This window comes from Mesoplodon bidens (genome assembly GCF_964165515.1).
Source record: "Mesoplodon bidens genome assembly, chromosome: 10".
In the NCBI taxonomy this organism is placed as follows: Eukaryota; Metazoa; Chordata; class Mammalia; order Artiodactyla; family Ziphiidae; genus Mesoplodon; species Mesoplodon bidens.
Genome location: NC_138172.1, coordinates 2,334,429 through 2,356,784, shown reverse-complemented (window position 1 = coordinate 2,356,784; position 22,356 = coordinate 2,334,429). Strand labels below are relative to the sequence as shown.

The following is a 22,356-nucleotide window of genomic DNA, read 5'->3' as shown; positions in this document are numbered from 1 at the left end:
TCAGTTACCTCCTTAAAGACAATCTCCAAACGCAGACACATTCTGAGGTGGTGGCTGCTAGGGCTTGAAGTATGCTAATGTTGGTGGGGAGGGACCAGTTCAGCCCATAACAAACACCAGCACAATGCCTGACTCCCCCATTGTTAATTATTGTTTTTTTTTTTTTTAAAAAAAGGGTGGTTTACTTGAAGCCGGCAGTGGGGGTGAGGGAGGAGGGGATGGGACCCGCTGTCCAGCAGTGAATGTCACTAGGCACTTGCTCTGGGCCGGGCCCGCACGAGGTCCTGGGCTCGTCAGTGGACCCACGGGGCCGACCTTCCCGTGGGAGACGCACAGTGAACAGGGTCCTTCAGGGAGGGGTGTTGGCTGTGAGGAGGGGCGAGCTGTACAGAGAAAGTAGAATCACCGCAAGGGGCGGCGAGGGTCACGGCCCTCGGCCTCGGCCGCCCCTGGAGACCACCTGTAGGAGGACGGGGGGATGCCTGCGGGGCCCTGGGCTCTGGTTTCCCGCTCACCGGAGGCCTGTCCTCTCTCTGCAGTGTCGAGGGCGAGGCCCCCAGCAGCGAGACTGGCACGTCGCTGGACAGCCCCTCCGCCTACCACCAGGGCCCCTCGGCGCCCGGCGCCGGCCTGGGCCCGGACCACTCCGAGCACGCGCCAGGGGGCGCCTATGGGCTGTACGCGGGGCCGCCCGGGCAGCAGCGCACGCGGAGGCCCAAGCTGCAGCACTCGACCTCCATCCTGCGCAAGCAGGCCGAGGAGGAAGCTATCAAGCGCTCACGGTCCCTCTCCGAGAGCTATGAGCTCTCCTCCGACCTGCAGGACAAGCAGGTAGGCGGCCGGCCACGCGGGGAGAGGCGTTGGGGGTTGGGGGAGGCTGCGGTGCCTGCGCGGCCTCGGATGACGCGGCCCTTTGCCGGGGCCGCCCAGGGCCGCGGGGGGCCCCCTGTGCTCCACAGCCGCGCCAAGGCAGGGGCCGTTCCCCGCGGACGTGGCCTCTGCCTCAGCCCCAGCCCGGGCTGGCTCCTCCTGACACGTGGAGGGCTCCAAGGGAAGGAGCCGATGTGGGACGTTCCTGTTGGGACGTTCCTGTCTGGCCTAGGCCTCTGCCCGGTTCACAGCCCTCCTCACTGGGCTCCGGGGCCCACGCTGGGTGTCAGGACCTGGTGCCCAGTGCGTGTGGGTTCCGTGGTGGCCATTGATGTCCTGGGATCCAGGAGAGAGCTGAACCTCGGGAGGTGTGCAGGAGGGGCCCTCGAGGAGGGGGCGGTCAGTTCACCACAGAAAGAGCACGTGCTCAGAACCGAACAGCGAGCCCATCCCCAGCCAGTGAGGCCAGGCTGTTCATTCCACCCCTCAGTGTACAGCCCCGTGTCCTGGGGGCAATCGCCTCCTTGCAGGTTGCCCTTCCTCCCCGGAGCCTTGGCCCAGACCCACGGTGGGGCTGGCACGTGTGTACAGAGCAACGGGCGCGCATGGCCTGCCCGCTTGGCGTCTTAGGTTGATGGGAGAGAGGGGAGGGGTCCCGGCTGGGTGGCAGGTGGGGGGCAGAGGGAGTGAGAGCTCGTGAGGGGACGGAGGCTTCTCACTCCCAGCCCCTCAGAGTGCAGGCACGTAGTAGGCACTTTACTGAGAATTCTTGTGTGAACCTCTGACAGAAAGCTCCACGCTTCAGGAGCACCCCTAGGCTGCCAGAAGCAGCTGTGCCAGCGTGCGGGGCCGGCCTGCCTGTCGCTGTCCCCAGCTCCTGTGCACTGAGCTGTGGGCAGTCTCCTTGTGAGCCCAGGCGGCTGCCTCTGCCCCGGCCTGGCTGCAGGACCTGCCCGGCAGCCCCTCAGACACCAGGTTGCAGAAGTCACCTTGCCCTCTCACCTCCCACACCTACCCTGGCCTGGACCCTCTGTTTGCTCCCCAGTCTAACTGTTTGTCTCTTACAGAGCAGAGGTCTGGGCCTGGTGTAGCCCCAGACTTCTGCGGGGAGCAGTGTGGTGTGTGGGTACTGCCCAGGGCGGGTCTTCCACCGACACAGTCCGTACCGGCCCCCTCTCCCTGTCCTTGGTGCTGCCCTGTGACCTTGTGGACAGCCCTGCCTACCTGCCCTGGTCTTCATTGTCTGCCTGTGAGTTGGGACCGACAGGGGGTGGGGCCCGCAAGTGGCCAAGCCCGAAGCAGATGATCCCCGTCAGGCAAATATTTGGGAGCAAACAGAACCCTGGCCTCGTGGCACGTGGCCTCATGGCCAGGCCCACGGCAGGTGCCTCTGTTCCATTTATCAGTTTCACCCATATCCAAAGTGGATCAAAAACAGTTTATAGTAACAAATATTTGCAGCAGGACCATTAAAATAGAAATGAGAAAGGTGAAAACTTCAGAGAGGCCTGTAGAGGTAATCATATGCTTCTTGCAGCCTCAGTGTGGCCACAGCTGTTCATTTTCATCCCTCACACATTAGCCCGATGCCCACCGTGTGCCAGACCCCATGCTGGGCGCCGGGGAGTCACCAGGGGACAGGGTACGGCCCCAGCCCTCAAGCAGACGCTGTGGTCCAGAGACAGGTTAACAGTAAAGACACAGGTTAATTCCAGAGCGTGATACAAACTCTGGGGATGAAGAAAGAGGGGAGAGAAGCCGAGCGCCTGTGGGAGGAGACAGCTTGGATGAGGTGCGGGCAACCCTCTCCAAGGTGGTGTCAGAATGGGGTGTTTGAGGACGGGGTCTTCCAGGAAGAGGTAACAGCATGCACGAAGGCCAGAGGCAGAACCACTTGGCGGGAAGGATGGCCGGGAAGAGGGGAGGGGTGGGGAGGTGATGCTGAGGGCCACTGAGCATTCGACTCTCTGCTGAGCCTCCTGGCAGGCAGGGTGAAAATAGGAACAGAACAGATGACCCAGGAGTTTCCAGACGAAGGTAGGGTGCCCGGTTCCATGAGCGGGTAGAGTCTGGGTGGCGCAAAGCCCCATTTTAGTGGAAGGAGCCCAGTGCAGGGTCAAGCAGTGTCCGCTGGCCCTCAGCCTCCGCACCTCCTGGCAGTTTCGTGTCTGAGCAGGAGGCCTGAGTTGGCAAGGGCGGCAGTTCTGCTTTGTGGGAGGGTGAGCCTCTCGGCTCCTCGTCCCATCACTTGTCAGAGCCTCTGTCCCCCTCTGCCGGGGTCGGGGGGCTTCCTGGGGTCCCTCTGCAGACCAGACGCTGTGTCAGGTGAGGGTGATGCCCAGCAGGCCAGCACAGACGGGTTGGGGTCCCTGCCCTGCACCCCCAGTGAGCGTTCAGACTGGGCCTTGGGTTGGTTCTGGCCCGGAAGGAAGAATGAATGGCCACCGTGGGCCCGGGAGCTGAGTGAGAGCGGGCCTGGGTCTGTGTGTCCCCTGGGGGGAGGCCGGTAGGAGGGGCTGAGGGGGCTTTGACGACGCGGCACAGAGCCCACGTCTGCCTTCCCGAAGTCCCTCCTGTCCCCACCCAGACTTGGGGGACGGTCTCAGGCCAGGAGTGTCACTCCTGGGTTCGCGAGATCCAGTCAGAAGGAGAGAAGGGGCCGTGGAGCGCACTCTGACCTGTGCGGTGCCCCTCCTCCCCACCCGAGGGGCCCGGAGCCCAGGCCTTGGAGGGCAGAGAGGAGAGGCTTCCCAGAGCTCAGCCGTGGGCCCTTTGTCGGCGCCGTGGGCTTTCAGAGCTCCACTCCAAACCCAGAAAACAGACGCTGCTCACAGATGCGGAAGTGAGGTCATCTCTTTGGATGCCTTTCAGTAACTTCAGGGCGAGAGGAAAAACAGACCCGCCCTGGCTGACTCCAGGGCCGGTTTGAAAAGTCTTTTGATCCTCACCCTGCCCCCCAACTCCTCTCGTGCGAGGGGCCGCTCCGCACCGCCTGCCGCTCCCCCTCGCCTGCCGCTCCCCCTTCTGTGGGCCCCAGAGAGCTGCACGTCTGTGTCGGTGGGGGTGGTGGGGGGGAGCTGGCATCCCTCAGGGAGGCCAGGACCCACCCTGAGTCCTGAGTGAGGCTCGGAGCCCCCTCCCCCTTCCCACCCACCCTCGGGCGGCTCTGAGCAGCCCTCTGCCGCACTCAGCCACGGCCTGCGGTTTGCTCAGGGACGCGTGTGCCTCTGTTCCCGACGGCCTTGGCCTCTTAAGAGTGGGGACCTTGTCCCCCTGCCACCGGCGTGGGCGTGGCGCCCGCGTGGAGCACACAGCTCTGCCCCCTCGGGATGTGAGCACGCCTCACTCCCAGGGACCCGAGGCCTCTCCACCCACATCAGGAGCCACTCTGCCCAGCACCCAAGGGCTCGGCTTGGCCAACCAGCCAGCTCCTTATCCTGGGCTTTCCCGGGTTCCGAAGAGCGGGCTCTGGCCTCACTCGGGAAGCAGGCACGGGGAGCGGCCCTCGGGGGCTGTCCGTAGTCCTTGGCCGGCGTGAGCCTAGGACTTCACAGGCCCACGTGGCACACGGGAGTCCCAGCGCCCCTGCCTGCCTGCAGCCCGGCCCCATTGCCAGGCTCACAGAGCCTGCTCCGTGTCTGGAGGCCTCCAGGGGTGTGCTGGGCCTCTTTTCTGGGCCTCAGTTTCCCCATCCGTTAGGGAGGGGACTTGGGGCCCCCCACAAACTGTCTACACCTCCCAGTAGTGCAGCTGAGGGTCCTGCACCTCCTCAGCCCCATGCTGGCATGTGCCGAGGGCCTGTCTCACCTGTGCCCACCGCTGCCCTGCGAGGTCCGTCTGATGGGACTGAGCAACCGTAGGGTCCAAGGCTTCTCACAGTCACTCCACTGCCAAGGGCAGGGCCAGGACTAGACCCAGGCCCTCGGGCAGTGCCGCAGGCAGAAGCGAGGCTGGAGGCCTGCAGCCAGTGCTCAGCACACAGGGCCTGCTCGGGTCTCGGGCCCGTCTCTCACTTTTATTTATTTATTATTTTTGGCTGCGTCGGGTTTTAGTTGCGTCACGTGGGATCTTCCTTGCGGTGTGCGGGATCCTCTGCTGCAGTGCACAGGCTCCTCATTGCAGCGCGTGGGCTTCTCTCTAGTTGTGGCGTGCGGGCTCAGTAGTTGCGGCGCGTGGGCTTCGTTGCCCTGCGGCGTGTGGGATCTTAGTTCCCTGACCAGAGATGGAACCCGCGTCCCCTGCATTGGGAGGCGGATTCTTAACCACTGGGCCTCCAGCGAAGCCCCTCAGGCTGGTCTCTTAACCTGCACCTGCCGCGGGCTTCCTCTCTCTGGAGGCACTGCCTGCACCTCTTCCACCACCTTCAAGTCTCATTCAACTGCATGCCCCAGGTACACCAGGGCCAAAGGCTACTGTGGCCAGAGAACTTTGGGAAACCACCACCCTTTAAAGGTTCTGAGAAGTCCTGCAGGGAACACTTGCTTTAACTGGGTCTGACCCCTGGGACGCGCTGGGCCTCCTGGGCCTTCCTCACGCTCCTCTCCTTCCCCCGCAGGTGGAGATGCTAGAACGGAAGTATGGGGGCCGCCTCGTGACCCGCCATGCGGCCCGCACCATCCAGACAGCCTTCCGCCAGTACCAGATGAACAAGAACTTTGAGCGGCTGCGCAGCTCCATGTCCGAGAACCGCATGTCGCGCCGCATCGTGCTGTCCAACATGAGGATGCAGTTCTCCTTCGAGGGGCCCGAGAAGGTGCACAGCTCCTACTTCGAGGGCAAGCAGGTCTCAGTGACCGACAAGGGTGCCCCGCTGGAGGCCCTGGTGCCGGCCGAGTGCGGAGACCTGGGCCCGCCGCCTGCCCTCCAGGCCCCTGCCCCGGCTGGCGACTTCGCGGATGCCATCACGGAGCTGGAGGACGCCTTCTCACGGCAGGTGAAGTCTCTGGCCGAGTCCATTGATGACGCGCTCAACTGCCGCAGCCTGCACACCGAGGGGGCCCCCGTGCCCGACGCGGGGCGGACCCGGGACGCCGAGCCCTCGCCGGCCCTGCACGGCTCCGAGCACCGCCAGCTGGACGAGATGACCGCCTCGTACAGCGACGTCACCCTGTACATCGACGAGGAGGAGCTGTCGCCACCCCTGCCCCCGATGCAGGCGGGCCGCCGGCCGTCCAGCGCCGAGTCGGACCTGCGGCTGCGGCCCGGGAGTGTTGCCCAGGACTACTGGGCCCTGGCCCACAAGGACGACAAGGGGGACACGGACACCAGCTGCCGGAGCACGCCCTCGCTGGGGCCACAGGAGCCGCGGCTGCGCGGGGAGCACCTCCCACTGCTCACCATCGAGCCGCCCAGCGACAGCTCCGTGGACCTCAGCGACCGCTCGGACCGCAGCTCGCTTAAGAGGCAGAGCGCCTACGAGCGCGGCCTGGGCGGGCCGCAGGGCAGCCCCAAGCACGGCCCCCATGGGCCCCCCAGGGGCCTCCCCCGGGAGGAGCCGGAGCCGCGGGCCCGGGCGCCCAGACCCCTGGATGGCCACCTGGCCATCAACGGCTCGGCCAACAGGCAGAGCAAGTCCGAGTCGGACTACTCGGATGGGGACAACGACAGCCTGAACAGCACATCCAACTCCAATGACACCATCAACTGCAGCTCCGAGTCTTCGTCCCGCGACAGCCTGCGCGAGCAGACGCTCAGCAAGCAGACCTACCACAAGGAGACCCGCAACAGCTGGGACTCGCCCACCTTCAGCAACGACATCATCCGCCGGCGGCACTACCGCATCGGCCTCAACCTCTTCAACAAGTGAGTCCCCGGCCGCTGGCGTCCCGGGCGGGATGAGGGGCGGCTCCGGGGTGGGGGTCGGGGGGGTGCATGGTGTGGTGCCTGCTGTACCGCCTGCTGTACCGCACTGGCCCCAGCGTCTGGCCCTGGGTGGTGCGGGCACGGGGGTCTTTGAGCAGGGGCGGCCCGGGTGCAGGGCCGTGCGCGTGTCCGTGCAGCCTGGACTCGGGCCTGCACCCGGGAGCAGGGCGCTGGTAGGCCCTACACCCTCTGGGAGATTGTACGTTGGGTCCGTGGCGTGGCCGCCACACTGCGTTCTGGCAAGGCACCGTCGGGGCAGCCGTGAGAGCAGGTCTGGGGCAGGAGGCTGGTATTTAAAGCTCACTATTCTTAGCACGGCTGAAAATAGCAAGTGGAAGGGCAGGCGGGCTGAGCAGTCCCTCGGAGGGGGCACTGGCGGCTCTGGTTGTTAAACCTCGGATTTCTCCTCACTTCATCCACCGGGCCTCTGGATTTGGGGTCACCAGATGCCGGCCTGGCGCTGGCTTCTCCAGGGAGGGGGACATGGAGGGGGTGTGGCCAGCCTGCTTGGTGGCTACTGACGCCTGTCCACTGTGCTTCCCTGCTCCCCACTTCCTCTGCTAGACGGGGGTGGAGAGTCTTGGGGGCACTTCTGAGCCATCCCTGGTGCAACTGGCAGTGCCGGGTGGGGGACTCAGAGAGACCCATCCTGAAGGGCGGGTATGGGGGAACTGTGCGGTCCCACAGGAGCCGCTAGGGGTTCTCGATCAGCTAAGGACTAAGAGTCTTGGACCCGTCACATCTGCCAGGGGTGCTCTCCTGAGACTCCATCTGCATGTGAGGACCAGTCCCACTGCCACGCAGTCCGTGGCCAGAACAGCGCGCTGAACGGGGAGGTCATGAACTGCCAAGCCCATCCTGAGGTCGGTCCCGAAAGCCTGCCCCCACCTGCTTCCAGGCACAGCCAGTTCCTGCATCATCTCGGACCCTCTTGGGGGAGGCTGGGATGACCTGGGGGCTCCCCCAGTGCCCAAGGTTCCCTCGTCCCTGGCAGACGTTGTGTCCTGACGTGGGAGTCCCAGCTGGGTGGACGGGTGGAGGCCAGAAAAAGCTGCATCCCTCACCCGGGCAGCCTTGGTCTCTGTAGATTCTTTCTGGCTCTGTTAGTTTTTAATTACACCTGTAACGCTTGAATACACTCTCCACTCTGCGTAGAAGTTGAAAGCCTTCCAGCTAGGGTTTCTGTGCATGTGTGGTCCAGAGCGCGGCTCCAGGCCAGGCTGCCTGGGTGCAGACCCCAGTCCTCACACTTCCTGTGTGTCCCTGGGCAGCTCGGTCTCTGCCATGGCGGCTTCATCTGCATGGTGGCGCTGAGCCCAATAGTGTCCACCTCACGGAGTGTGAGTTGGAGATGAGCGGGTGTACAGGATGCTCTGCAGCGCCAGACGTGTGGCGAGCTGGGCCCGAGCCTCTCTGCTACCCCCGTGGCGCCTGTTGGCGTTACCTGGGCCCAGGCCATACACACTGCCCCCCTGCAATGCTGCCACGCGGTTTGCTGTTGGAGGCTCTTCCCATTGCTGCCGCGGGCCACCTGGTCTCTGTGCTGCTATGTGGGGTCCACGTGCGGCTCTCCAGGGTGGTCTGGCCCCTCGCTCCCGTGTTTTCACAGTCACCAACCACATGACAGGGACCGTGGGTCTGCCCCTCCCACACGCTCCCGTGTCTCTGGGGAAGGGGATAGCTGGAGGAGGCGGTGTTTGGGGCTCACGTGGGCGTGTTGTCCATTGAAGCAGAGCCTGCAGCTGGATCTGGAGGGCCCGTTTCCCTGCACGCTGGACAGCACTCAGCCTTGTTTCCCACCCCAATCAAAGCGTAGAAATAGTGTCTCTATGTTTCAATTTGGATTTCTCTGCCTGCTCCTAAGATGCAGCATCTGTATGTGTGTCTTTCGGCCATTTGGGTTTTTTCTTCTACAAAATGCCTGTTCCTATCTTTTGCCCATTTTTCTGTTATTTCTCATTTTGATTTACTAGTGGTTCTTTATATATTGTGGATACTAATCCTTTGTAATTACAAATATTTTCTTCCTGTCTGTCACTGGCCTTTTTTTTTTTTTTTAAACTTCTGAAATAGAATTCACAGACCATAAAATTCACCCTTATAAAGTGTACAGTTCAGTGGTTTTTAATTATATATCTTTTAACTCTGTGTATGCTTTGTTGGTCTAACAGAAGTTACTAATTTTTTTTGCATTTTTTTTTTTTTTTTTTTTTTTTTTTTTTTTGCGGTACACGGGCCTCTCATTGTTGTGGCCTCTCCCGCTGCAAAGCACAGGCTCCGGACGCGCAGGCTCATCAGCCATGGCTCACGGGCCCAGCCGCTCCGCGGCACGTGGGATCTTCCCAGACCGGGGCACGAACCCGTGTCCCCTGCATCGGCAGGCGGACTCTCAACCACTGCTCCACCAGGGAAGCCCTTTTTTGCATTTTTTTATCGAGGTGAAATTGACATGTGACATAGTTTCAGGCATACAACATAATGATTCAATATTTGTATATATGTAATCAATTCATCAGTGTTCTCTTTGTTTATTACTTTGTTTTTTTTATGTTTTATTTTAAAAGGCTGCGCCCCAGGTCATAATACAGTTTTAAAATATTTTCTTCAGGACTTTCTTAGTTTTGTTTTATATCCTTTAGGACTCTAACCTGGCCTTTGGTTTGGAGAACGGTACAAGGTGAGGGGTGTAGTTTTTATAGTTCTTTGTAAATTAGCTGGTGGTCTGCACACGGTGTACTGAGTAGTCTGTCCTTTCTCTGTTGACTTGAAATCCCATCTTATTCCTACGTGAACAGGGCCTGTGCTTGGATCCTTTCGTTCACTTGGCAAATATTTATTGAACACCTGCTGCATGCCAGGCCCTGTGTAGGGGGCCTGGACTCAGCCCTGAACAGAATAAAGACCCTTGCGACACTCCACGCTAGTGGGTAGAGGCTCTGTGTGTTCCTTTGCCCACATCAGACTTTCAGTTTTATATGCTTTTTTTATTAGGACAGAAACCACTCTTTTGTTCTTTTAAAAAGTGGTCTTGGGTCTTGTTGGTAGTTTCTCTTCCTCATGGATTTCAGAGTCAGCTCGTTAAGACCATGAAAACTCCTGGTGGACTTTGCACTGCAGCCCCTTGAGCTTGGGTGACCTCGCCCCTTTACAAGTCGAGGGACAGAGGTGAGGTCCAGCCACAGGTGGTGTTTAAGTTCAGATTGAAGGGAACTACAGTCCATCCAGCTCCCCTGGTGGCAAGCCGCAGTGCAGGCGGTCACCGGCCACACGTGCTTGGCGGCTGCGTCCCTGGCAGCACGGGTCCAGGATGGTCCCCCAGCTGCACAGCCCGCCATTGGATGATGCGGGTCTCGCACGCAGAGAGGGGCAGGTGGCAGGCTGGCTCCTCTGAGTGGCGTGCGGGGCAGGTGTTGGGAGGTCGTGCGGCTACAAGCTCCGGCCGTCCTCAGTCTCCTCCTCCTCCTCCTCGGCCTTGGTTGTCCACCTAGGGGGTTGTTTGGAGGACTGAAGGCGCAACCACAGCGCTGTGGCCACCGGCCATCCCCCGAGTCTCACCAGGCCCAGAAAGGGCTGGCGGTCCAACCCGAGTAGATAGAGGGCCAGGCCCTGTGCAGGGTTAGCAAAGCTGGGAGCCGGATGCCCCTGAGCAGTCCCTGGAGCCGCTGGCCGAGGATGGACACTGAGCAGCCTGCTGCCCGAGGCCGGGGCCCCTCCCTGGGAGGCCCGACCTTACCGCCTCTGTCCTTTCCCTTCCTGGCATCCTTCTCTCACCCCCACCTGTCCACTGCCCACCTCTGTTCCACATGCTCTCCCTGTGGATCTCCTCTCCCCCCACCATTTCCCTCCCTCCCCAGCCCTTCCCCAGGCCCACACCCAGGCTGCCTTCCAAACAGTTCTCAGGTCCCACCCACTCCCAGGAGGGAGCTTTCCAGCGCAGACACCCACCCCCTCCAGGGGGTACGTGGAGGGCCTGAACGCTGGATCCAAAGTGGTTGAGTAGCCGGCTGGGGAGGAGAGAGGGAAAACAAATGAAACCCGAGAAATGAAACAGGTTGGTGGGGAGGGGCTGTCCCCGGGGCCACAGAGGAGGCTGCCGCCATCTGCCTGGAATCCAGATGCACCTCCCAGGCTCCAGGACTGCACGTCCAGCTCGCAGTGCTGGGCACCGGGCCGGGGCCGGGAGCCGAGGCAGGAGGGTTTCAGCCCCAGTTCAGCGTTACCGCTGCAGGGACTCAGCACCTCCCTGCACCCTGAGCCTCGCCGGCTGTGCCCAGAAACTGGTCGTGAGGTTCCTGGCCCCCCCAGGGCCTGGTGAGGGTTAGAGACCGTGAAACCAGGAGCCGCTGTCCAGGGTGCAGCGGATGGCAGCTGTTGTGGTCCGCGGGGCTCCTGCATCCAGAGCCAGTGCCGGGGCGCCTGGGGCTCGGGCCTTAGAGGACCCAGGAGGTGGCTTAGCGGACAGAGCAGCATGGAGCAGGGGAGTGGCTGATGCCCGCGTGCGCTGACACGTGCCCGGTGCTGTCGTACAAGCCCACCGTGCTCACGGGAGACCGTAGGGAGGGGACCGTCGCTAGCCCGCTTTACAGTTTGGGTGAGCTGAGGTGCCCAGAGGTAGCTTGCCCGAGGTCCCACAGTCGGTGGATGGCCAGACTGGGGTTCACGCCGCCGCTGCCTGGCCCCTGAACACACCCTCATAAAGCCCAGTGCAGGGACTGCGGCCTGGAGCGTGGCCTCCGCGGCCCCGCCCGCTAACTGGGCCTCGCGTATGCACTGAGAGTCCAGGGGGCGGAGCCGCATATTTGCGGGGGGCCGCCACAGTGGTGGGAGCTGGGGTCCGCACCCCACAGCCCAGAGGGGCACCCAGGGGGACCTTACCGGGCCTGTCACCTGCTTGCCCAGGGAGGGCCTTGCTCCTGTGCCCCTCACCTCATCCTTCTCCCCTCCCTCTCGCCCTCGGGCGCGGGCCCAGGTGACCGTGGGCCAGGCCAGCCCTCTCCCCACTCTGGACGAGTGTCCTCATCCCCAGAGCCGCCCCTGATGAAATGGTGCCTTCGGAAGGGAGTGAGGGCTTCTTCTCTGAGGAGCACGTAAGCCGGGCCTCGGAGACTACTTGGTGTGCCGGGACTCCCGACGGTCAGGGAGCTGCTCACCTGACCTCCGAGGTCCCTCCCCACGCAGGGCCTGTGTTTGGTTTGGAGGCAGGTCTTCTCCGCCCAGCGCCGGGCCACCGCCTGCCTGCTCCTCTGGCCCTCTGTCCGCTGCCCACAGAGAGCCCTACCGCGAGGCTGGGGTGCTCCGAGGTTCCACCCTTCCAACATCCGCGGGGCTCGGGGCTTGGCCTGCCTCCCAGTAAGCAGCAAAGCTTGGGTTGGGCTCCCGATTCCGTGCGCCTTGTGCATTACGTTTGTTGTGACTAGTGAAGGGGACAGTGGTGACAGCCAGCCTGCGTAGATGCGCGTTAAGTTGCCAGCTGGTGCCGAGCACTTCGTGTGCAGCATCTTGCCGAATCCTCACGGTGGCCTGGGAGGCGTGGCTGCTGGGAGCCCAGCCGCGGGACCCCAGCTGCTGGCTTGAGGCTGCAGAGCCAGAAGTGCTGGCCGTGCCGGGCCGTCTGCTGGTGCTGGACATGCTGACGATTTAAGTGACTGTGGCTCTCTTACGAGCACTCTGAGTTGGGTCTTTGCAGATCAGGGTCCTATTCCCCTTGACGTGAGCCACTCCTCCAGCCCGCACCACCCTCAGAGTGCTGTCCCGGGTCTGGGCTGGCTGGTGCCGAGGGCCTCAGGCAGGAAGGCAGCGCGGGGCAGGCCCCACGGTTGTTCCAGCCATGCCAGTTCCTTCTCTTTTTTCTAAGCTGAAGTGTAGATGATTTATAATATTGTGTTGGTATACAGCAAAGTGATTTAGTTGTTTTTTTTTTCAGATTATATTCCATTATAGGCTGTTAAAAGATATTGAATATAATTCCCTGGGCTTTACAGTAAATCCTTGTTGCTTATCTATTTTATGGATAGCATTTGTATCCATTCATCCTTTTCTTTGCTTTTTTTTTTTTTTTGCCTCATTGCATGGCTTATAGGATCTTAGTCCCCCGACCAGGGATTGAACCTGGGGCCATGGCAGTGAAAGAGCTGAGTCCTAACCGCTGGACTGCCAGGGAACTCCCAGTATCCACTAATCCTATACTCCTAATTTGTCCCTCCCTCCCCCACTCTCCTCCCCCTAGTAATCATGAGTTTGTTTTCTACAGTATGTCTGTTTGTTTCTGTTCTGTATATAGATTCATTTGTATGATTTTTTAGGTTCCACTTATTTGTTTATGTTTGGCCACGCCGCACGGTTTGCAGGATCTTAAGTTCCCTGACCAGGGATTGAACACAGCCCCCCTGCAGTGGAAGCATGGAGTCCTAACCACTGGACCAGTGGGGAACTCCCTAGGTTCCACGTATAAGTGATTTCATGTGCTATTTTTCTTTCTCTGTCTGACTTACTTCACTAAGTATGATCATCTCTAGGTCTGCAAATGGCAATGTTTCATTCTTTTTTACAGCTAACATCCTGTTGTATATATATGTACCATATCTTCTTTATCCACTCCTCTGTCGATGGACATTTAGGTTGTTTCCACGTGTTGGCTATTGTGAATAGTGCTGCTACAAACATAGGGGTGCATGTATCTTTTCGAATTACAGTTTCGTCTGGATATATGCCCAGGAGTGGGATTGATGGATCATATAGTAGGTCTATTTTTGGTTTTTTAAGGAACGTACATACTGTTTTCCACAGTGGCTGCACCAGTTTACGTTCACACCAATAGTGCACGAGGGCCAGAGGGTAATTCTTCCACCTCGTCTCTGGGATAAGTGCAAAAAAGACCCCGGCAGCCACGTTCAGCTTGGGTTTCTAATATCAGAAAGAGCTTTGTGAAAATCAGAGCTGGATAAAATAGGCAGTGTGGGGAGGTGATGAGCTTGCTGGCCGTGGAGGTGTGCGAGCCGATGGGAGGGGGCCGCTTCTCTGCAGGAGGGGTTCGAGCCTAGATTCCAGAATTGAAGGGCACGTCCAGGTGTGCAGGGCCTCTGGGTGTTGAACTGGGTGAGTCCATCCCTCGCCCCTGCGGCCAGTGAGAACAGCACGGGGAGGGCTCGGCCTCCGACCTCGGGGCATCCTCGGGCCCTGCGGTGTCTGTGCAGACCCCGTGTTGGTCTCTGTGTGCATCAGGCCGTTCTTCATTGGAAGTGATGGGCATGCAATCAAACTGGTTCAAGCAGAGAGGCCTTACTGGTTCGTGGACCTGAAAAGCCACTGGGTATCTCTTGGCCGTGCCCCACGATCACGCCCTCGGGGCAGGAGGGCAGCCAGCAGTCCCGGCTCGTGGTCCAGCCTCATGGCAGCCCTGCAGGAAGAGAGGCTCCCGCGGGCACCCTCTGAACCGCTCGCCATGGTCAGCGGGGTGCAGCACTCTGACCGGCCAGGCTGGGAGTATGGGCAGCCCGTGGGGTCAGGGGGCGGAGCTCGAGGAGGGTGTGGGAAATCCAGAGGCCGACAGGGTGCGGGCAGACGCCCACGTCCATGTCACTTCAGCTGCTATAGCAAGTGAAAGCGACAGGAGGAGCCGTTGTGGCCCCGGCAGACCCTGCTGGGAGGAGAGGGGTTCTGGCAGGTGGGTGGTCCTTAGGTGCAGAGCCCGGCCTCCTAGTAACCGCCTCCCGAGAGCCCCGGGCTCAGGCTCGAGGACAGAGATGCGAGGAGGGCAGCACCACTGTGGTCTGCACGTGCTCACCTGGCACAGTTGATGAGAAAAGCTGGACCTGGGGACAGCAGAGGCTGCTCGCAGGCCCAGCAGACGGGCAGTGGGGGTGGGGTGCAGAGGCCCAGGGGCCCGGGATGCAGAAGCGCATCAGGTGGAGGTGGTGAGAATGTCGCCTGTGCACCGCGTTGATGCTGGTCCTGTCGGGTGGAGGCCAGAAAGCTAGAGAAGGAGTCGTCGGGGGACCCCGGAGAGGTGGGGAGAGCTGGCTGCGCAGAGGTGGGCAGAGCAGATTTGCAGCCCTGGGCTGGGAGCGTAGAGTGGAACTTCATGGGCTTCTACGAGCAAAGGGGGAGGAACCTGGCTCTCCCTCGCTGGACAGCCCGGTGCACAGCCACTCCGCCTTTCTGTGCCCCGTTTGTTTGGTTTTTTTTTGAATTTTATTTATTTTTTTATACAGCAGGTTCTTGTTAGTTAGCCATTTTATACATATTAGTGTATACATGTCAATCCCACTCTCTCAATTCATCCCACCACCACCCCCGCACCACTTTCGCCCCTTGGTGTGCCCCCGTTTTGTTACGTGTCCAGTAAGGCTTTTGCGTTGGTCGTTCCCGCCCCCAGGGACCTTCTTCCTGGCTCCAGGTTTAATGCTACCTTCCTGAGGAGGCCTTTCTGGACCGTGCCTTCTCACCCCATCCATCTGAAGTCCAGGCCTTCTGTGGTCACTACGTCTTCCCCTTAGTTTAGCTCTGTGCTAGTGCTGACCCTTTTCTTAAACAGCCATAAAACCAGCCTGTTTTCCAAGGCCTTAGAGGCATTAACTCATTTAATCTGCACAGTGACTCTGCTGTGTGCACTGTCACTGTCCCCACTACCCAGCTGGGGAGGCTGAGGCACAGGGAGGTTAAGTAACTTGCCCGAGGTCACCCAGCCAGAGAGCGGAGCTGGGATCTGAGCCATGCCTGTGAGTGTCTCTCCTGGGAGTTCATCGCGCTCCAGCGAGGATGTGTGTTCAAGGACAGGGACTTTGTCTGGACCACAGGTGTGCTGGTGCCGCACCCACCCAGAGCAGGCGCTGGATGGATGCCTGGGGTGAATGGCGAAGTGGATGAGGGGCGAGGGGCAGGCTTGGGGGGCCCTGAAGGTTCTAGGGCAGAGTCCTGGGAACACGGGCCAAAGCAGCCCCTCCCAGAGCCACGTTGGCCCCAACCCCGGACACAGCACGTTCTGTCTCTCTGGTCGGACATGCACTATGTGGGCCAGGCCCGTGCTGGCCCCTGAGGGTGCACAGTCAGCGGGGCCCCAGACTGCACCTCTTCAGTCCTGAGGGCCTGGAGCCGCGTTCAAGCTCGCAGGCAGGGAAGGGGGAGCCACAGCTGGGGGTGGTGGCGAGCCCGTCTGCCCTGTCGGGTGGGCTCTGTCACAGCTGAGTGAACTTCTCTGTTCACTTGCCGCGTCCACTGCGTGTTGGCCAGGTCTGCTGCGCTCATCAAGTCTCTCGGGGACAAGGCGGGCAGAGGCTCCTTTCCCTGGGGTCCCCTGGGTTCTCTGGGGGATCTCAAAGCTCCACAGGACGTGCCTTCCACCCTCCTGCCTCGGCCTGAGCCCGTCCAGTGCCCCTCAGTGCCCCAGGGGGCGGGCAGGGCTGTGAGTGAGCAACAGACTGAGTGTGTGACCTACCCACGCAGGACATCTGGGCTGCTCCGCTCAGCACGGAGCCCTGTGAGGGGCCAGGGGACCCAGGACCCCTGCCCAGCAGGGGCCCCGGAGTACACGTGGAGCAGCTGGGGGCCAGCAAGATCCTGCGGGCCAGGGACTGCCTGTGACATCAGTGACATCAGTGCTGGCTCTCCACGGTCAGGGAGATCACTCTCCTTGCTGGCCGCGCGCATCCCAAGCCTGGAGCCCCCGCCTGTACCTCTGGCCGCAGCACCTTTCCTCTCAGTTTGCTGGGAGCCCCTGGTCTCTGGTCGTGGCCTGGTCAGTCCACATTCCTCTCCTGCAGCATCTTGTGAAGGGTGCCAGGTGGATGTGGCTCCTGCCCCGTTCGCCTCGGGCTAAGAGCTGGAGTCCTCGGGCTCACACGCGGGTTCACTAGCATATGTTGTGATCGCTGCCCCCAGATGGTGTCCTGAGCCAGCCACTCCTCCCCCACTCCTGCACCAGTGCTGGCGTGCCTGCGAGGGTCTCCTAGCTGGGCTCCCGTACAACAGCCAGAGGCAGCTTCTTAAACGGGGACTCAGGTCCCTCCACTGCCCTGTTCAGAGCATGCCGGGCTTCTCATCCCACTCAGAGGAGAGCCAGATGCCCCTGCGGCCTGTCCGCCCCGCTGCCCCTCCCCCAGGGCCCCTACTCTGAGCCCTGGAGCAGCCTCATGGCCTCGATCCTACAAAACCCACTCCCACCTCAGGGCCTTTGCATTCGCTGTTGCCTCCACCGAAAAGCTCCTTGAGCACTCCTGTCACTGTGTCACCTGCTCAGAGAAGGCCTCTGCCTCCCCTGCCAGAACCCCGCCCACCCTCGCTCGGCCACTTTGCCCTGCAGACTGGGTGCTAGCAGCTGTCATGCCGGGTGTTTGCGGCCAGCCATGCTCGCCGCCGTCATCCAGAGTGCCGCCCGGCACAGAGTCGGCATGTGGCACTTACGCCATGGGGAGTCCGCATCCTATGGCCCCCGCACAGCCTGCCTGTCCCACGGGGCTGTGGGCTCCTGCGGGTGGGCCTGGCAGCTGTGAGGCTGCACAACGTTGGCCTGTGAACACAGGCAGGAGCAGCTGGGGCAGAGAAGGGGGCAGCCACCCCAGGGCGGCAGGAGGAGGCTGGGCTGGACCAGGGCATGGTGTCAGGGCCTCGGTAGGCCAGGCTGGCCCGGGTGGGTGACAAGGGCGCCCGAGAGGGGGCTCTCCAGTCACTTTCACATATGAGCCAGGCCGGGGAGTGCCACGCTGTCTTCTCAAGAGAAGCCGGAAATCCAGGTTCTGTGTCCAAGCTCCCGGTTTCTAAACATTGGCAACCAACTGGAATTCTTTCTGTTAACGTTGTGTGAGCCGAAGGAAACATATCTGTGGGCTACTGTGGAAGTGGGGGGCGGTCAGGTATGGGCTGGGGTCCTGCGGGGGCCGCTGTGGAGCTAGCGGGGAGGAAGCGCGCCCCGCCCCGACCCCAACCCCACCCCTGGTTGCAGCATCAGCACCAGTAGCGCAGTGCCTGGAGAGGCCTGGGGCTGGGGCAGTTCTTGGTTGGAGACCCCAGGGTTGCCAGGAGGAATGGGGACGTGGGGGAACGGGGCCACTCGGTGACCACTTCGGTGCCAGGACCCAGGAGGCCGGCAGTCGCTCCCTGCCCAGCTCTGAGCACAAGGTTGGGGTGTGTGGCCACCTGTGATAAAAATAGCAGGGTCATCTTGAGGCTGGAGGTTGGCCTGCGTGTGGTAATATGGCATCTGCGGGACCCGCTGTCAGCGCACGGCTGGTGGTGGCAGGTAGATCCTGGCCCTCACCTCCATGCGCCCAGGGGCCAGCAGGACACTGACCTCTACCACTGGGGCAAGGCGTGGGGTACCAGGTATACCCAAGGGCTCCGCAGCTCCTCAGCCCATCCGAGGCTCCGGGTTCATCAGAGGAGGGCACCGCCTTCCGAGGGTCACAGTTGCAGAGGGAGGGGTCAGTGGCGCCTCCCCCTGCCCTGTCTCTTTGGACCACTGCCTCCCTGTGAGGTCAGCCGAGCCGGCACCAGGCCCCGAGGCCGCCGGGAAGAAGGGACCTGCTGGCTCACTGCTCAGCCCCCGAGGGCGCCCCGGCCACCGGGCTCCTGGTCCCGGTGGACGCTCAGCCCTGTGGGGCCGGCACAGCCCCGCCCCAGGCCTCTGACTGCAGGTGGGGCCGGTGCTGCGCCTCCACGTCCTCTGCCATCCGTTGAAGTTTATCCTAAACCTTCCTGGTGCTCACCTACTGCGTGCAGCGTTCCAGGCGTTGCTCACCTACTGCATGCAGCGTTCCAGGCGCCCGACTGTGTTAACACACAAGTCTCACGGCATGGGCACTCGAGTCCCCAGCAAGGTCACGTGGCTGTCAGGCAGCACAGGTGACAAGCGTGCCAACCCCAGGGAGTAGCATGGGAACTGAGTTGGCGTGCAGGGTCCTCAGACGGTGACGGCACGGAGCACGTGCCACAGGCGGCCAGCGTGTGCTGGGCGGGGCCCTCCAGCCCACCTGGAAGCTCGGCACAGAGGGGACCATGGAGCCAGGAGGGGTGGGGCCCTTCTGTGCCCCACCGAGCCCCCAGCCCCGGGCACCCTCCGTGCTCCTGTGCTGGCCCAGCCCTCCTGCAGGGCCCAAGCCGTCCCGGTTCCCCTGCGTTGTGGGCTCAGGGTGGGGCAGGACAGGGTGCCGTGGAGGAGGAGGGGATGAGGGCTGGGGGAGCTGGAGGGGTGGAAGCGCCCGGCTGAGTCCATCTCTCGTCCCCCAGGAAGCCCGAGAAGGGCATCCAGTACCTCATCGAGCGCGGCTTCGTGCCCGACACGCCGGTGGGGGTGGCCCACTTCCTGCTGCAGCGCAAGGGCCTGAGCCGGCAGATGATCGGGGAGTTCCTGGGCAACCGGCAGAAGCAATTCAACCGCGACGTGCTTGAGTGAGTGGGGCTGGGGGCGCTGCACGCACACCCCAGGCTCCCCGCTCCCCTTTGTCTTTCTGGCTCCCAGACACACGGAGATGCCCTGCCAGCACCTCTGGCCCCATCCAGCAGGGCCAGCTCCTTCCCCTGGCCCAGCGGCCTCTGGGGCCGACCTCTCGCAGGGGCAGCGGGAGGGGAACCAGTGAGCTCAGCCCCGCTCCTCCTCCCTTTCCTGGCGGGAGATGGGGTGACGTCCAACCAGGCTGGCGGCCATAGACTCTCAGCTACTTGGAACCCTGCAGAAGAACAGGTTTCCAGTGCCCTGGGAACTGCTGACAGCTTTGAGAAGTCCTGCCCGCACGGACCCTGCACCCCCCAGTCCTCCTCCAGACTGTCCTGAGTAGAAAGCCACCACACCTGGGTCCCGTGGTCACTGGGCAGGTGCTTCGTGCAGGCCGTGTCCTCACCTCGTCCGCGGGGGTGTCAGGGGTCCATAACCCCTTCCGCAGACGAGGAGCCAGGGCCAGCAGGAGGCCAGCTCGGAACAGGTGCCCTGCTCCCCTTTGCCGGGACCTGGGGGTGCAGCTCCAGGCCCGCCGTGGGCACATTGCCGACCCAGACCCTGCACGCGGGATGGGTGACCCAGCCGGTGGGCCAGGAACGGGATCAAAGCAGGGTAAAGACTGACCCTCACTAAAAACGGCAGGGCGGCCTGGCCACGTACACCTGCCACCTCCGGGTGCCCCTGGGAGGAGGTGGGCGTGGGCTGCGGCCTCTCTGTTTCACAGGTGAGCAGACCCAGGCTCGGGGAGGGGCGGGGGGTCTGGCCTGGGTGCCCCCCCATACAGACGCACCCACGTGCACACACATACATGTACGCTAGTCTTCACTCAGTCACGCAGACACACACACCGGAGAGGCAGCGAGCCATTGGCGGTGCCTGGCGTGTGGCCGGCTGTGGCGTCTGTCCCACCTGGGCTGCTCTCTCCCGGCCCAGCCTTTCTGTTATGGCCCCGCCCTGATTGTGTGGTTGGTGCCCACTCCCCCTTTGAAATCCGGGAGGAACCGTCCCAGGAGAGCATGCTAGCTGCTCTGTGAATGGGGCCAAGACCACGTGGCCTGGCCCCCTCCCCTGCAGCCACCCCTCCTCTCCCCCCATGCTCCCTCCAAGCTGCTCGTGGTCCGTAGGAAATCCGCACATTGTTCTCGGATCAGAAAATAGCAGCAGCCTCAGGAAGCAGCGAGACCCCCCCCAGGCATCCTCCTCGGATGCTGGTCAGCGAATTGTGCTGTGGGGCCCCTGCCCTCACCCTGCCCCAACAGCCTTGAGTGCTCAGAGCATCGCCCCAGGGGAGGGGGGCCCATGGCTGGGGTCTCTGCAGCCCCACCGGGGGTGGTCACGCGAGGGTCCCTGTTGCAGACCCATCTACCGTTCGGGGTCACGGTCAGAGGCTGGAGCAGGCTGTGCTGGGGGCGGGGCTGTGATAAGAGGTACCTGTGACCTGCGGCCTCCCCAGCTCTGCCCTCCCTGTGGGATCGGCAGGTGAGGGCAGCACAGCCCCTCCAGAGGCCCTGCAGAAATGCCCGGGAAAGCATTGATGTGAGGGGCAGGCCCAGGGCGCGGTGGCTGCAGGGCCAGTGGGTGCCAGACCTCCACCTCCTCCTGTGGAGGAGGGAGCCCACTCCGGCACCCTCCCTCTCGGGCCTCCCTGCGCTGACCCCTTGTGCTCCCTCCGCCCTCTGCGGGCCGCGCTCGCCTCTGCACCCGGCGGGAAGTGGGGCAGGGGACGCTGACGGAGCCTTCTTCTCTCATTTCAGCTGCGTGGTGGACGAGATGGACTTCTCCGCCATGGAGCTGGACGAGGCCCTCCGGAAGTTCCAGGCGCACATCCGGGTCCAGGGGGAGGCCCAGAAGGTGGAGCGGCTGATCGAGGCCTTCAGGTGGGGGCGGGGCAGGTGTCAGGTAGAAAAAGCGTCCCCGCTCGAAGACCGTGGCTCAAGGGCACACTCCCCTTCAGGGTCAGGTGGCCATGAGCTTTCAGGGGAGGGGGGTGCGGGGGGCAGCAGCCCCTCCCCTGCCACGTGCTGTATGGCTCAGTGCTGGGGCCGGGGCCTCGAACGTCTCTGTGATCCTCTCGTCCTCCCTGGTTTGTGAGTCCATCTGTGTCGTCACTCGCCTGCTCATTCACAGGGGCAGATGCTCCCTCAGTGACGCAGAGGGCCTGGTTCTGACACCTGCACCACTGTGTGACCTTGCGCTGGTCACTTAACCTCTCTGGGCCTCACGTCCTTGCCCGTAGCAAGGGGGTGGAAGGATTGAACTACTCGGGCCGCGTGGGCAACTCCGCCCGGCACCTGGCCCCCCAGAGAGCCTGCAGTCAAGGCGGGCTGTCCCTGCACCATCTTCCATGCTGGGATGGTGTGCACACTGGCCGCATAGGGCGTCCGTGCCCTGCGCTGGGTGTGGGAGACCCAGCCCTCTGGGCTCAGCAGGGGTGGTGTGTTCACAGAGGAGCAAGGTCGCAGGAGGAGAAACCCCAGGCCCTGGGAGGGGAGCGTTCAGACACTTCCATTCAGGAGGGCTTCCTGGAGGGGGCGGCACTTAACAGGGAAGACGAAATTGAAGCCCACATCGTCTAAGCTCCCATGGCTGCTGCCTGCGGGCTGTGGGCCTCGGTCAGGTCACGGTGCCCCACCCGGTTCCTCTTCTCCATCCCTGCCCCACCCACCTACCCCTGCACAAGGTCGCCAGTGGAGGGAACCGTGGGGTGGGGGGTGGGGCGTATTCGAGGCAGTGAGGACGTGAGCAGATGACTATGAGGCAGTTTGTAGCGAGGCTGTTAGTTCGGCTGCCGCAACAAAGATGTCCGCCACAGCTGCTGTGGCTGAAATGCCCCGGAGGTGGGCCGCCCTCTGAGCTGGCGTGGAGGAGGCCTGGCCTCCTGTCACCTGAGGTCCCCGGGAGCAGATTCAATACCCATCACATCCACGTTCCAGGCAGGCAGAGAGCATGCAGGGCACCCCCTGCCTTTAAGGCACAGCCTCGAAGGTGCCCACATCACATCGGCCGGAACTTAGCATGTGGCTGCGCGGGGACCAAGGGATGTGGTCCTCAGCCCCGAGCAGCCATGTGCCAGCCGAACTACGGGCGGGTGGGTCTTAACTCACATGGGGGGACAGTGAGTGGACGGTCAGGGCCAGCTCTGCCAGACAGGCGACATCCCCGTTTACCAGAAACGGAGGCTCCGAGGTCAGTGACCA

The 22,356-nt window shown here is 62.2% G+C and overlaps 1 protein-coding gene across 3 annotated transcripts in view; it reads left to right on the top strand.

Moving 5' to 3' along the window:
• IQSEC1 (IQ motif and Sec7 domain ArfGEF 1) overlaps positions 1-22,356 on the top strand; it is a 67,607-nt gene that overhangs the window by 24,463 nt on the left and 20,788 nt on the right. For 2 of the 3 annotated variants that reach the window (XM_081245559.1, XM_081245561.1), the window contains exons 2-5: positions 540-831; positions 5,426-6,672; positions 18,952-19,113; positions 20,914-21,036. In XM_081245559.1, the coding sequence (XP_081101685.1) occupies positions 540-831; positions 5,426-6,672; positions 18,952-19,113; positions 20,914-21,036 (1,824 nt within the window). The remainder of the gene's footprint in view (positions 1-539; positions 832-5,425; positions 6,673-18,951; positions 19,114-20,913; positions 21,037-22,356) is intronic. The other variant, XM_081245560.1, reaches the window with a different exon arrangement.